Below are 14363 nucleotides of genomic sequence, written 5' to 3' on the forward strand. Positions count from 1 at the left end.
ATGTTAAAATATTTAAATTAAGAATATAGGTATTTTAAGGATAATATAAGGTAAAGATAATGAACAAAATTATATTATATTTTTATCTCAACACTTAAACTTGTGAAACAGGAAATGCTTTTTATTAAAAATAGTAAGCAAATGTAAAATGTTACATTAAAACTAAATCGAGACCTATTTACGAATTTCATGATACAATGATGGCGAAATTTAATAACAAATAAGCAGTAGTTACCGTTACCGTTGATGTTAACATTTATAAGGTCAATAATGTAATGGCGATATTTTCATGTTCTTTTAATTTTTTGTGAAGCATACAAAGAATTTTTCCTTTTAATATTAAATTTCGCAATTAAATCAATAGTTTACAGTTTTATAAATAAAAAGTAGGTATTCTTGTAACTCGTACATATGTAAAATACGATAAACATAATATTATGTTACTATATTATCCTGATTGTGATAAAATATTTTTGCGATAAAATATTGAACTATTTCCGGAACAAGACTTTGAAATTCATTTTATCTTATATTACAATATAGAAAAGAAGTATGTAAAAATTGTGTTGAATAATTTGTAATGATATAAGCGAATTGTTGCAATACATTAGCACATTTTTTTTTTTTTTTTAAGTTAATAAAGCGATTTATTATTACATTGGTCTTCCCATGCCACGACCCATTGGAGCATGTGGTCCATTATCCTGACTACTTTTGGGGTTTTTTATAGTTTCATCAACAGATAAAATAAGACATGCTGCTTCAGTTGCAGCTGTTAAGGCATTAATTTTTACTACAGCAGGTTCCCACACATAAGCTAACATATTATCACCAATGTCTTCAGTGTTGATATCAACACCATAAGTATGCATGCCTTTATGTTGTTTCTGTCGCAATTTGTTCAAAATATTTGTTGCATCAAAACCAGCGTTATCACATAGTTGTCTGAAATTAATATAATTATTATTTTCTAAAAAATTAAAATTATAGATGTTAAAATAAAAGTTGAACTAAAATACGTACCTTGGAATAACCTCAAGTGCACGAGCTATTGCTCCAATTAAAAGTTGTTCTTTTCCTGCTATTACACGAGAATAATCTCGTAATGTTTTCGACAGTTGCATCTCAATAGCTCCACCACCAGCTACATAGGCATTTGTTTTAAACAAACGTCTAACAACCATGATAGCATCATGCAAAGATCTTTCTGTTTCTTCTAAAAATTGTTCTGCTCCTCCGCGAAGTATAAATGTACATGTTTTAGCACGTGATCCTTCATAGAAGAAATTAAATCTAAAAATAATTATTTTGATATAATAATCATTAATTATTAACGTCCGATTATTTGTTGCATTTAAAATACCTTTCTCCTCCAATTTGTCTTTCCTCAAACATTTCACATCTACCAAGATCTGATTCTTTGATGTCATGTACAGTTGTTAGAATACTTCCACCACATGCTTTCATTGTTCTTTTTAAATCCTCTTCAGGAACTCTACCTGCGCAGAACATGTCTCGATCTGCGAAATATTGCGTAGCGACATCACCGATTGGTAATTTCGATAATACTACTTGTGCTCCACTCTTGTGAATCTTGTCAAGCTTGTCATATAAAATTTGCCATTCAGCATCAACTATTTTTTGATATTCCATAACATTATCCACACGTATTTCAGCATTGTCTCTTTCTGCTTTAAGTTCTAATTCTATATTTAATAGAGCGATTTTACAATCTTGATATTTCTTAGGTTGCATTTCAAATCCAGCATAAGAAAATGTTTTCTTAAAAGCTACACCTTTAATCAATTCTGAATCTTCCAATGCTCCACCGGAAACCTATATAATATGTGTAATAATAAACAAATGTAACTTAGCATTTTTCACAATATTGTGTAAATTAGCTTTCAAATAAATTTACCTTTTTAATACCGATCATATTGAGAGGTAACATCTCATCAAGCATCATGACAGCTTTTACAACCATACGACTGAAAAACTCTTTTTGCTGATGAATTAATTTTGAACTCATAGATGTAGCTGCACACTCTTCTAAAAGTTCCACTAGTTTTGTTTGGTCAGACTTATCTATCTTTACACTTACTGCATTTATTTTTTCAATTGCTACTTGAAGTGCAAGACGAAGAGCTTTAATCATTATACGTGGATGTACTCCTTCTTCAATAAATGGCTTCATTTGTTTCAAGAATTCTCCTGCTAATAAAACTACACTCGTAGTACCATCACCAACCTATAAAATAAGTGATAAAATTAAGGCATGTATAAAACAATTACGAGTTTAATATAGAATATAACTTAATAAAATGTTTGAACATTATTGAGATAACTACATATCTTCAAGACGTTACCAGTCTATAAGTTCTTAACATACTGTTCTCTGTATATTAACTAGTAATGTTATATTTTGATTACATCACATTTTAAGTTTTTACAGAGTTTATATTTATAACATATTATTTACCTCTGCATCTTGAGACTTTGCAATATCAACTAGGGTCTTTGCTGCAGGATGAACAATTTCCAACAGTTTTAAAATGGTTGCACCATCATTGGAAATAGTTGCTTTTCCATTTTGATCAACAATAAGTTTATCCATCCCTCGAGGACCTAAAGTAGTTCTGACAGCATCTACTACTATTTGACATGCATTTATATTTGATATTAGCTGTTGTTTTCCTTGTGATGCATCTGTGCCTTCTTTAAGTAAAATTATTTGAGGTTGCTACAAAAAAAATACACATATATGAATGAATTACATATTCATTGTTAATGATGTTATAATAACAATAATTATGTACTCTCATGTATCTTCCCATTTTTAATATTTTATATTTAATACATGTACATGTGCTTTTATGACACTATGGCTGCAAAAAACTAATGATGTCTGTCAGATTTCAGCAAGACAAATGAATTAAGAAACAATATTTTTTTTCTTTTGTTATCACATTAAATATTTATAGTAAATAAAACTGATCAGTTTTTATTGGAACTTTAGAAATACCACCACCTATTAATTAGATTGTTTCCACATGGACATTGTGGGAGTAAGCCGAAATTAATCTCCATATAAGGTTAGAGCTATAATGCAATACTCATTTTTCTGTATTTCGCTTTACTAGTTTTCTAAGTTTAATAACTCATTTGTATAAAATTCCCCATTATTATTAAAAAGAACTGTATTTTGCTGACATAAAATCATATTAATTTTCGACATATAGCGGTTTATAACAAAATTCGTAATATAAATCTAAATTCATATTTTTTAGTAAAAGTTTTATGTTTTCTGTAATTTAAATAAAAAATTTACTCAGCTTACCATTTTTATAAACCCACGTTATAACTTTTCAGTTTCCTAAAATTTCAGTCACTGTGCTTGAGCAAAGTTACTTCAATAACCTGTAAATAGTATTCGAGATGATTCTACTAGGATACAAGCGTTAGGTATCGTTCACACTTAACGGAAGTAGCTTCATAAAAAGTGGCTGACCAATAAAAATCTCGAATTTAAACCTGTTAATGTTTGACATAATTTAAATTATAATTTTTGAAATAGATAATTACATAAAAATAGAATAAATATATTACATGAGTTGGAGTATGTACATGTGTACATTTTAATACGTATATATTGATGCAATTACATTAACTGTATTCCTAACTATGTAACATTTTGTGATTTAATAATGGATAGGAAATATAACAAAGTAATGAAAAAAGTAGATGATAATTCGACTTTTTACTTTTGTTAGTTTTTAATATTTTACTACATAACCTCCATCACAAAAGGTCGAATATTCGAAATCGTTTAAACGAAATTTGTACAAAATTATTGTTTTCGAGTACAGCGTAATACGTATATACGTATTCTTGTATTAACATTTTAAAAGCAAAAATTTCATGCTACTTTGGAAGCGTAATTTTTTTTTACAATAACTATGATTAAAATAAATAACATTTATGCAATGCTTTTAGTCTTGCTTCAATCTTCTAATGTTATATCATGTATGCCTTTTATTTTACCTGACAGTAATATATATAAAATAATAAATATTACCATTCCACCAGTTTAGTTTTTAGTAAGCTTTTTTAAAACAAGCGACAGATGGCGTTGATTTAAATAAAGAGAAAATTTCGCTCGTTCATCCAAAAGCAGACGAAAACCGCAGGATTTGGAGTCAGCAGCTGACAGTCTAATACCAGTCAACAGTACGAAGGGGAGTGTTGGGGTTGGGAGGGCGTGGGTGTAATTCGTGATCCGATTACACGAATAGAAACTGGGGTCCAACATTTACCGCATATTTATTTTTAAACATTGTAAGCATTCGCTTTGTAAGTTTCGACCGGATACTTTTATATATATATGTACATCTAATGCCAATACAACCACCTACATAATCTGCGCCCTGAGTGACCAGTGTAAGCGCTGAAATTAATCTAGTCGTGTTAGAGCTTTTAAGCGAGGCGCGCAAGTTTCTGACGATTCTGACGGCAATTAACGATAAAATTCTAAAAAGTGTATATCTTGTGTTGCGCGATACTATTAACTTTAAGTGTAATTCAACGAAATCGTGTATTCGTGTACGTTTCGGAACAAGATAATTTTATTGTCGAGGTAAAAGCAAATAAATATTTAAAACTTAAAGAATTTGTATCGCATTTCCCGAATATAATTCCATATGCTTATCCTTCTAAATGTAATTTTTACATTATATATATGATTGTGTGTGTGCTGCAGTTTTTCACGCTTGTCGTCCCTAAAATGATTTTACACATTTTTCAATTGATATTTACGTGTAGTAATATTAAGGATGGTAGGAAATTCAAGGTGCCAAGGATGTGAGTTACATGAACTTTGTAACACAGTACTTGTACTGTATTCATCTTGAATGTAAGATGCTGGTGTTACATCATTGCACATGCGTAAAATCACTCCCACCTGATGACGACGAGCCAATAAAAAATCGATATGTTTGAAATTTTAATGGACAAGCTTTAATTAGGTATTCTCTTAACTTTTAGTAGTTAATAGTGAAATCTTGAATCTGATGGATCTTGAGTAGTAAGTAAGCGGTTACATGTGTTGTCGCTGTATTTATTCCGATGGTTTCTTTCTGTCTTGTTAAAATACTGCATAGCGCTTTCATAGCTCTGTAGTCGCGCCATTTTTACTGTTTCATTTTACTTTCATTACCGTTATCATTTTAATTATTTAATACGCGTTACAATAAAATGATAATAATAAGTGGCTATCATAATGAATATCGAGTTAATTTATATAACAGTGCGTTTAGTACACTATCAGTTAAAAATTTTAAGTTATTACAAATTTCATATTTGCTCTCATATATACATGTACTCTTTCTTTAAGATGAATAAATATTTCGTTTGTCCTCGTATTTATACTTGAGTGCGGTAGGTAGGTAATACGAAATTTAATACATAATCGTATATCTAGTACATAAATAAGCTGTATTTTAGCTGTTATAAATAAATTAGCTGTGTTTTATTTTAACCAAGAATGAAGTTATAGATACAAACAGCAATGAAATTGACGAAACTTTAATTTCGTATCGTTATGTAAAACAAATTTTGTCTGTTTTGAGCATTTTTTGCGTTAGAAAGCGTAAGAAAAAAGCTACTGAAAGCATATACTATAGAGAAGTTTGATACATGCAGCGCGAACGATAATAGTATGGCAATTTGATTTATTTCTTAATAATAGAAATTGTAGAATTTTGGCAATTTTTGGCTAGCTTACTTTCGCAGAGAACGTGCCAATTTCAATCTCCTTATTACGAGCAAATATGAAATACTTATCATGTTTATCGTTCAAGCGATATCATCATTTCGAGATGGAATAACAGCCAATCTGATAAACAAAGTCAGCTGTACAAATAAATACTGTATTTTTCTCAAGTGTTTTCAAAATTATATAAATTACTGAACATGCATCTAGATCTATTAAAATAAATTATAAAAAAAGTAATATTGTCTCGAGTATTAAGAAAACGAAAAAGTATTAAAATTGATAAAAAATATTAAATTGTGTAAAAATATCTTGTATATTTATTCGTATTTTTACGAATGATTTTCCTTACTATATTAACGCGATGTAAAAATTCATAATTCAACGTAATGTGGATGAAAAAAGGAAAAAATGTGTACTTTCGTACGTAATGTGCACTCGAGACTGGGAATGAGTTTAATCTAGCGCTAGCAAGTATTTTTAACACAATCACGTATACGAACGTTAATTTATGTGGTCAATGGGCTGAAGCTAATGCATAACGTTCAATCCTACTACCATAAAACGTTCATGTATGAAAATTACCTTAAAGTTCAAGGGAAGTATACACGGTTAGAGAGAATATTAGAAGCAAAGTAGATATATTGATCAAATATATAACAAGGTACAATTAATAAATATATATATATATATATTATTTAGTTGTTTTTTTAGATCTTGCTCATTTATTTATCAATGTTCTCTTAACTCTTTGAATGTCATTTGTTTCATACAGAATGCAATAGTATATTTCCTCTCAGAACGTTTTAAAATAATCGGTGAAATCATTTTTTACAACCCATTGTTTAGTATACGTACTCGTGTACATGTATACGCAGAATATCGAACGTAACGAAGTTGAACGTGGAAAAGAATTTCTCATGGCAGAATGAATTAATGTCCAGTAACATTGGATATTGTGCGAGTCCTTTTTAAAGATTTCGAAATGTTTCAAAGATTTCAAAGTCAGCTTTATTATCTTAAGTGAAAGCATACAATAGGTATCAGTGTATTAGTACAAACTAATTACATTAAATTTTCTACAAAAAGCGAGTTTCTAATCGAAGCACTTGTGCCCGAAAATTATTATTTACTTTTAACAGTAGATCTATCAGATCTATTAGATCGAGTCGTAATGCTTGTAGTTAAATATGCTGTATATATGCATATCAATGGTTCTAATTAAAGCGGTTATGAAATATATATATGTATTAATCATATTTCTATCATAATAAAAGATAATATTAATACTTGCCAAAAGCACTTATATGTCTTGGCTAATTGCTAAATGTCATTCAAAAAGTTAAAGATTAGCTTTGTCTTTTGGAAAATATTGCGAATATAAAAAGATTGAATCGACGCAGTCTGTTGTATGGATCAGTAAAACGCAGTCATTTCTAGTCTTTTCACGATTTTCGCTAATCGCAAGGATGCTAATTCATAATAATAATCCATAAAAAGAGATGTAAGAAAGAAATATAAACCGTGCTTCTAAACCTTAGATAAAATTAGAACATGATATCTTTGTTAATCCCCTGATAACCAGGTATTTAACCAGTTAACTGCGCTTGACGTGTATACTCGTCATTGCTTGATTTTATCTGCGCACCCTGTAAGGTATTTTTGATACTAAAGTTCGCAGTTAACAGGTTAAAACGGTTGTTGTTAGCGTTTGAAATGGCTAGTAGTATAATCCTAATCCATATGATATGGTGGCATGGTTCGCGAATCTGTAACCTTCTCCGTTTAAAGTTCTGAATTCTAAAATCTTCTATCCTCACCTTTCCTTTTTTCACCTCCTCTACTTTCCGCGTCGTCCTCTATGCTAATTTCTCCCTCTGCTTTTCTACAATCTGGTACTAGATGTCTTAGCGCATCTGTTCCCGCACAGGTCACATCTTTTTTCAACTATCACGTTCCATCTTTCTGTGTTTTCATATCTTATCTGTGCTATTCCTTCCTTTCTTCTCGTTGTTCTAATGAATTTATAATTTACACCCTTCACTGTATCTGGATCGTTTTCTTCTACATTTCTTTTTCGCTTGCTTTCCTTCTTTTATCAGTGTATCTATTCCGACTTGACTTATCCCATCCCTTTTTATATGTATTATAACCTTGTTAAGATTTCGTTACGCCTTTGGGCTTGTTTTCACTTTCACGATGGTGTTGTCATAGTCAAATTCGACGTGAAGCGATATTAAAATCGGAAATTCAAGAAAAACGAGCTTGTCGTGTGATCCTCTTTCGTGATCTTCGTATACAATGACATGCGAATTCTTTTGGTAGCAAATACGTTATTGAATACATACGTATGTGTACTAATTCATCTGTGAAATATTTCACATTGGTGCAACGTGAAATCATCCGTGGAACATTCGCGTATCGATCATTTAGGGAAACTAACCAAGCAGATCGCCATCATAATGTTCAAAATCTGATGGAATTGAATTAATGGGCAAAAGGTACATTCTTGCTAGGACGAAAAACAGACGGCAGTAGCGGACATTTGCAAGTTATATCTCGAACAAGAATTTATATCCACTGTACGAGAAGCATCGGGAAAATCTGAGAGGATGAAGACCGTCTGGATAATCGGTGGGCCAGGATGTGGGAAAGGAACACAGTGCGAACGAATAATTGCAAAATATGGATTCTTTCACATAAGCAGCGGTGATCTACTGCGAGAAGAAGTTGCCAGTGGTAGTCCCAGAGGAGCTTCGCTACAGGAAACCATGTCCCAAGGTTTATTTGTCTCAACGGTAAATAATGTTTCGTAATGTTTTAAACACGATGTCAGATTATTCCATGAATTTGTGAGTTGCTTGAAAAGTATTCGTATTGTTTTTGCCAGTTGATTTGTTCTGTTATATCCTATGCGTTGTACGACTCGTTTAGAAGCCACATTACTGACTACTTCCATAAATCGAAAAATAGAGAAAATGGAATCGAAATAGTTATTTAAATATTCTTCTACTCGATAATAGATACTGCATGTAGCTGGATATCAAATACATCGGTTAAAGATAGAGCAATTAAGTATAGGGAATAATAGTAAATAGTAGTAATAAATAAGAAATATTAATTACTCATAAAAAATATATTTTATCTTACTCATATTCTGATCTTGACAAAATACATTTTTTATAACAAACAAACTGAATATTTCAAAAGCTTTTAAAAAATAAAAGCTAGGTGAAAAAATTTCAAATGAAGAAATTCATTGTCAAGAAAGACAAGTTTTTTTTAGGATGCACTTACGAAGCTACCTAATACCAAATAAATGACAAAGAGTTATTAAAATATGTAAATAGTGCAGACGTTGTTTAACGATGTATTAATGCTATAAGCATATAGATACATATGTAACATACATATGTAATATCTCCAGATTGTTCCCAGATTTTACTCTGTCGGTTTCTGCATTATCTGTTTATCGATAATAGATGTTTAATCAAATAGCGACATTATATATGTATCATCTATTATTCACTATAAAATATTCAATTATTGTTATAATTACTCGAGTAATTTTCATTTTTGTTTTTATTTTCCTTAAATAGAAACTATACTTATATGTACATACGTAATAAATACGAATACTCTTCTTACAGATACATATAACGATACATAAAAAATGGAGAATTTTTGTTTAGTTTGTTATCGGTCGAAGTTGGTATCTATGACTAAAATTCGCGTACGTCATCGTACGTTATATGAGTTTTAAGAAATGTCGAACCATGCGATACATGTCTGCAAAAATAATCGTCAAGCGTAGAGCGATAAAGTTATAGACAATATATACAGGGCGCGGCCGAATAATATGTACAAGCGAGCACGAGGTGATTCCTTATGAAAAAATAAGAACAAAATATAGAATAAAATTTTTTCATTTAAGGCTTAGTTTACACAAAAATCGAGTTTGAAAATTTATCAAGTATATTTGAATGTAGCTAATTCTGGACTAGACAGAACTGTATAATCGACAGAAGGTCATTCTACGCGTAAAAATAAACAGAAAATGTACAATAAAATTTTTTCTCAAGACGCTCTGTTTCCGAAAAAATAAATTTGAAAATTCATCGTACGCGTGTAAGTACTAGATCGATTCCTAACTAAACATGTTCAAACTCTATTTTCTTAAAAATAAAGCCTTGAACGAAAATATTTTATTTTATATTTTGTACATACTTTCGCTTCTACGATAATATCCTATCAATTATTTACTCGTATCCAGTCGGTAATTAGTCATGTTCAAGTATACTTGATAAGTTTTCAAACTCGATTTTTTCAAAAACTAGACTTTAAATGAAAAGATTTTATTCCATATTTTGTACTTATTTTTTATAAGAAATCGCTTCGTGCTCTCTTGTACATGTTATTCGTCCGCACCCTGTATGTTATCTGGCGATGGATGGTTTATTCGTTATCCGAAGATGAATCACAAGCTTATTAAAGATCCATTTCCGCACAACGGTATCCGTTCCGTGTCCGCCTCGTGTTTGTGCTGTTTACGCGTTAGTATTTTTACACGACCACTGACCAGGGATGGTCCGGGATGTATTCGAGACGAACGCGCCAGCTGGTTTGAGGTTTCAAGTTAGACACGATACAAGTACGCGCAAGAAAATGTTAGCTGCAATAGCGATACTTTTGGCAAGGAATAATTTCTTTTGTTCATCTAACTTTATGTAAATTCTTATATTATCTGATTAATCAATTCTTCGATTTTTGTTAATATGAGAATTTACATAAAGTTAAACGAACGAAAAAAATAACGATGAATGTACAATTTTTAATGAAATTTTGAAACCGGTCATTTGACCAGGCCTGGTGAGAATAGGTTAAGGATCGTCGTCATTAATCTACTATACGCTTGTACATACATATACTCTTTTACTCTTGGGCAAAAATATTTTTTTCACAATTCGTTTCGCAGGGACTGCCGGAACAGTTTCCATTAATAAAAATCACTAATCTGTGCAAAATTTAAGGTCGATTGGGTAAGGAAGATGGATACCCCTGAATCTTCGAACATAAAAATCGTTATTTCAATGACGCGCGTAAAGTCGATTTTACATGCGATTATCTTCCAAGTTATTGATTATAGGAAAAAAAACACTGCATTCTATATTACTATATTCTATTCAGTTGTTTCGTTCTTGAAAAGAACGAACGCAAGCCTAGAAAATATTACGAAACTCTTTTTTTCAAATTTTTCAAATAGCTATCGTGTACATAGACAGGAATACATAGTATATATATATATATATATATATAGCATACACACACGTATGTCATGTGTTTCATTCCCCATTTTGAAAACATTTTGAACGGATCTGAAATGTACAAATAGTATGTACGAGTTAGAAAATATTTATCGCAAGTATGTATACACTCTGCGTAAATCATTTAAAAGATCTTTAAAAAGATCGTCCAACATAAAATTGTCTTTACATTATTTCATACTTTGTTCGAACATGGCGTATCTTTTAATATCGGACGAGTACGTTTGACGTATATAATGAGCGAAAACGATGGAAAAGAACGTAGAAAAGATTATTAACTATATTTGAATAGGCCTATTTTTTAAGAAATGGACAAAATGATAGCTAATAAAAGTTTCAGCGATCTTGTTTGTATTTGATCTTTTTCCTAAGCTACTTTCGTAACCCATAACCTATTAAAAAATAAAAATAAAACAAATAATAAAAAGTATACAAACGAGAACGCTGTAATTAAAATATACATAGTACGACTACATGACGTAAAAGTATAAAAATATTCTTTTTTTACTAGGATATCGTACTGGATCTGATAAGAGAACGGATGGAAAAGGCTAAGAAGGAAAAAGCTACAGAAACTGGATTTCTTATTGACGGATATCCCCGTGAATTAGAACAAGGTCTCCTTTTCGAAAAAAAAGTAAGCATTAACACGACGATTATAAAAATATTACATATTACGTATAACTAGACTACGCATGTTTATAAGAAAGAATCGTTGACGTTTATATGAGCGAATGTTTTATACTGTTTCAAGTATATGGTTTTATAGTTATAGGTTTTATAGTTTCTGCAAGATGTCTCACGAGGAAACATTAGTCATCGATACATACGGTTTGGTTTAAAACCGTATCTTTTTAATTTACTCCACAGATTTATGGACTTTTTTTAACGTATTTCTAGTGAATATTGCCAGTTGTTTATCATTTATGACCAATTTGAAAGAAAAAGGTGCCACATACGATACAATTCTTGGATTTATCCAATGAGCGATTGAGCGAAGTTTCATGTTGTTATACGTATAAATAAATAATGAAAAGTAGAAAAAGAAGAATATTTTAACGGAAGTGTGCGTAACCTAAAAATATGAAAATCTTTTCAAAGAAAGTACTTATGAGTAATTATCCATCATACTTGTGCGATTTGTATGATTTTTTCTTTCTTCTACTTGATATACTTGGTACAATATACCGGCATCGTTTTATGGAAAAAGATGAGACATCCTGTATCTTTATAATAGATACTATGTACATTCTGTACATTTCTAATAAATTTCTTATAAATGCAAATATTCGTAGTCTAATTATAGCAATAAGCAGTAGCAATTCCCAATAGAAAGATTATCGAAGTTTCGAAACACCAACGAGTCTATGTCGCACGCTAACACAGAGAAATTTATTTACTTTTCTAAACTTCCATGGAACTTACGTATTTTTATTCACCTACAGTATACAGTAGACTCTCGTATAATGCTGTTAATACGTTACGTGCTATATGAATTGGCGTTACAGGAAATCGAGCTGTACGGGAAGTTTTCTCGTACATAACGCGTATAACCTAGCAAGTAAATGTTTGAAATGATTATCGCTGTGCCAACTTTTATCTTCTATGTTTCATCAAATAGAACGGAAGTTTAAAAATAAATGGCATATATACGAAGATGATTAAAAATAAAACATATTATTAACGTTTGTAAAAAATCTCTTATTTTATTGAAATTTAATAAAAATGTAATTACATAAATTTATGCATCATGCTTTTTAATATTTTTTTAAATTGAAAAATACTTGTACAATCTTGATTGTTAATCACTATCTGAATCGTCCAAAATCACATTCCAACGCCTTCGTTCCGTTGGAATTAAATATTCATTTTCAATCGTTGAATCGGCTTCGCTCATACAGGTTCGATCCTTTCAATGAATTTATTATTCTGCTTTGTTATATGTATTTGGCGCGTTGTAGGGATTTGCGTTGTATGAACTCGCGTTATACGGGAATCCACTGTATATTTGACGCAAACACGTAATATTGTCTGTGTTAAAGTGTTATAAAGTAATGGACCAAAAGTTATGAAATACGCTATGAAATGAAAGGGAAAGTTGGGAATTGGTAACGTAAAAGAGAGAGAGAGAGAGAGACAGAGAAACAAGACTAATCGCGAGTGTTTTCATGAATTTAGGTATGTCCTGTCGATTTAATCATTTTCTTCGATGTTTCGAACGAAACATTAGAGAAGAGACTACTAGGGCGCGCAGCAGTATCGAAAAGAGCTGACGATAATCTTGAAACGATCAAAAAGAGAATTCAGATATTTAACGTAAAAAATGGAGAAATCGTTAACCATTACAAAGACAAAGTTCTAAGAGTGAGTATTCGTGCGATCATTTTCTAATTCTTTTCAACATATTGGGCTATTTGGAAAGTTTGTAGTGAAAAGGAGTTTGAAAGAACATATGTGCATATTGTACATGTATATGTATAGTAAGCTTTCATGACATCAGAATTCGCGCTGTTCTGCGTTTTCACAAATAGTTTTCTCCTACATACTTCGATAACCGATTACGTTAAATTATGATAATTTTGGTGTCCATCGTCTTTTACCCAATATCAATTTTTATAAAATTTGAAATTATTGGATCTTTATGGAAAACGAATGACACGATATGCGTCACTTCGACGAGTTTCATCGAGCGATTTATCGAGTAATTTCGTGATCGTTTGCTTTTTCGAGAGATTCTCTTGTTCTTCTTTATAAGTCATTCTTTTTTTTTTTTCTTGCTGTTGTTGGCAAACGACGTATTTTTTCTCGATCAATACCAACTTTTTATCTTTAATCGATGTATTTGCTGTCCAATTAGACGTAGTAACTGTGTTCAAGCAGCGTTCCGCAAAGGTATACGCTTGTGTATAAGTAATTCTTCCGGAAATCTCATCGAGTACATATGACACGCAGAATAGACTAAATTTAGAGAATAGAATAGATCGACTATTAAAAATGCTACGAATTTTTCCAACAACTCAATATAAACAAATCCTGATAACGAATAGACGCAATAACGGAACCTTCTTCAATGTTTCATGTAGATCAATGCTGAAGGCAGTGTGGATGACATATTCGCCGAAGTTTCCAAAGCGTTAGATGCTTTGTTGAAATTGAAATAGATCCTGAAGTCTCTCATAGAGATCCTTCTATAAAACCGTCAAAATCATTCGATATAATTCTTTGGAAGTCTACGATCAAAATATAAAATATATTTTACGTTTCTTATCCAT

The 14363-nt window shown here is 31.0% G+C and overlaps 2 protein-coding genes across 8 annotated transcripts; one reads left to right on the forward strand and one right to left on the reverse strand.

The window, feature by feature from the left end:
* Positions 1-100: 100 nt before the first annotated feature.
* Positions 101-7925, reverse strand: CCT7 (chaperonin containing TCP1 subunit 7). 2 transcript variants are annotated; one of them, XM_069113041.1, is made up of 7 exons: positions 7588-7925; positions 3338-3417; positions 2480-2740; positions 1919-2248; positions 1364-1836; positions 1024-1293; positions 101-945 (listed from the first exon to the last, which is right to left on the reverse strand). In XM_069113041.1, exons 2-7 carry the CDS (start codon positions 3338-3340, stop codon positions 654-656), a joined length of 1629 nt encoding a protein of 542 aa, XP_068969142.1. In that variant the 5' UTR covers positions 3341-3417; positions 7588-7925; the 3' UTR covers positions 101-653. The 2 variants fall into 2 exon arrangements, with proteins under 2 accessions (XP_068969142.1, XP_068969153.1); XM_069113052.1 differs by lacking the exon at positions 7588-7925 and adding an exon at positions 4076-4189.
* On the forward strand, positions 4317-14354 carry Ak1 (Adenylate kinase 1). Of its 6 annotated transcripts, none has more exons than XM_069113133.1 (5): positions 4317-4335; positions 8284-8565; positions 11603-11728; positions 13270-13455; positions 14175-14354. In XM_069113133.1, exons 2-5 carry the CDS (start codon positions 8380-8382, stop codon positions 14250-14252), a joined length of 576 nt encoding a protein of 191 aa, XP_068969234.1. In that variant the 5' UTR covers positions 4317-4335; positions 8284-8379; the 3' UTR covers positions 14253-14354. The 6 variants fall into 6 exon arrangements, with proteins under 6 accessions (XP_068969234.1, XP_068969201.1, XP_068969209.1 ...); XM_069113100.1 differs by lacking the exon at positions 4317-4335 and adding an exon at positions 4424-4633 and having other exon boundaries at positions 8269-8565; XM_069113108.1 differs by lacking the exon at positions 4317-4335 and adding an exon at positions 4424-4633.
* Positions 14355-14363: the final 9 nt, after the last annotated feature.

Source organism: Bombus flavifrons, chromosome 1 (assembly GCF_040668555.2).
Source record: "Bombus flavifrons isolate JBK064 chromosome 1, iyBomFlav1_principal, whole genome shotgun sequence".
Lineage (NCBI taxonomy): Eukaryota > Metazoa > Arthropoda > Insecta > Hymenoptera > Apidae > Bombus > Bombus flavifrons.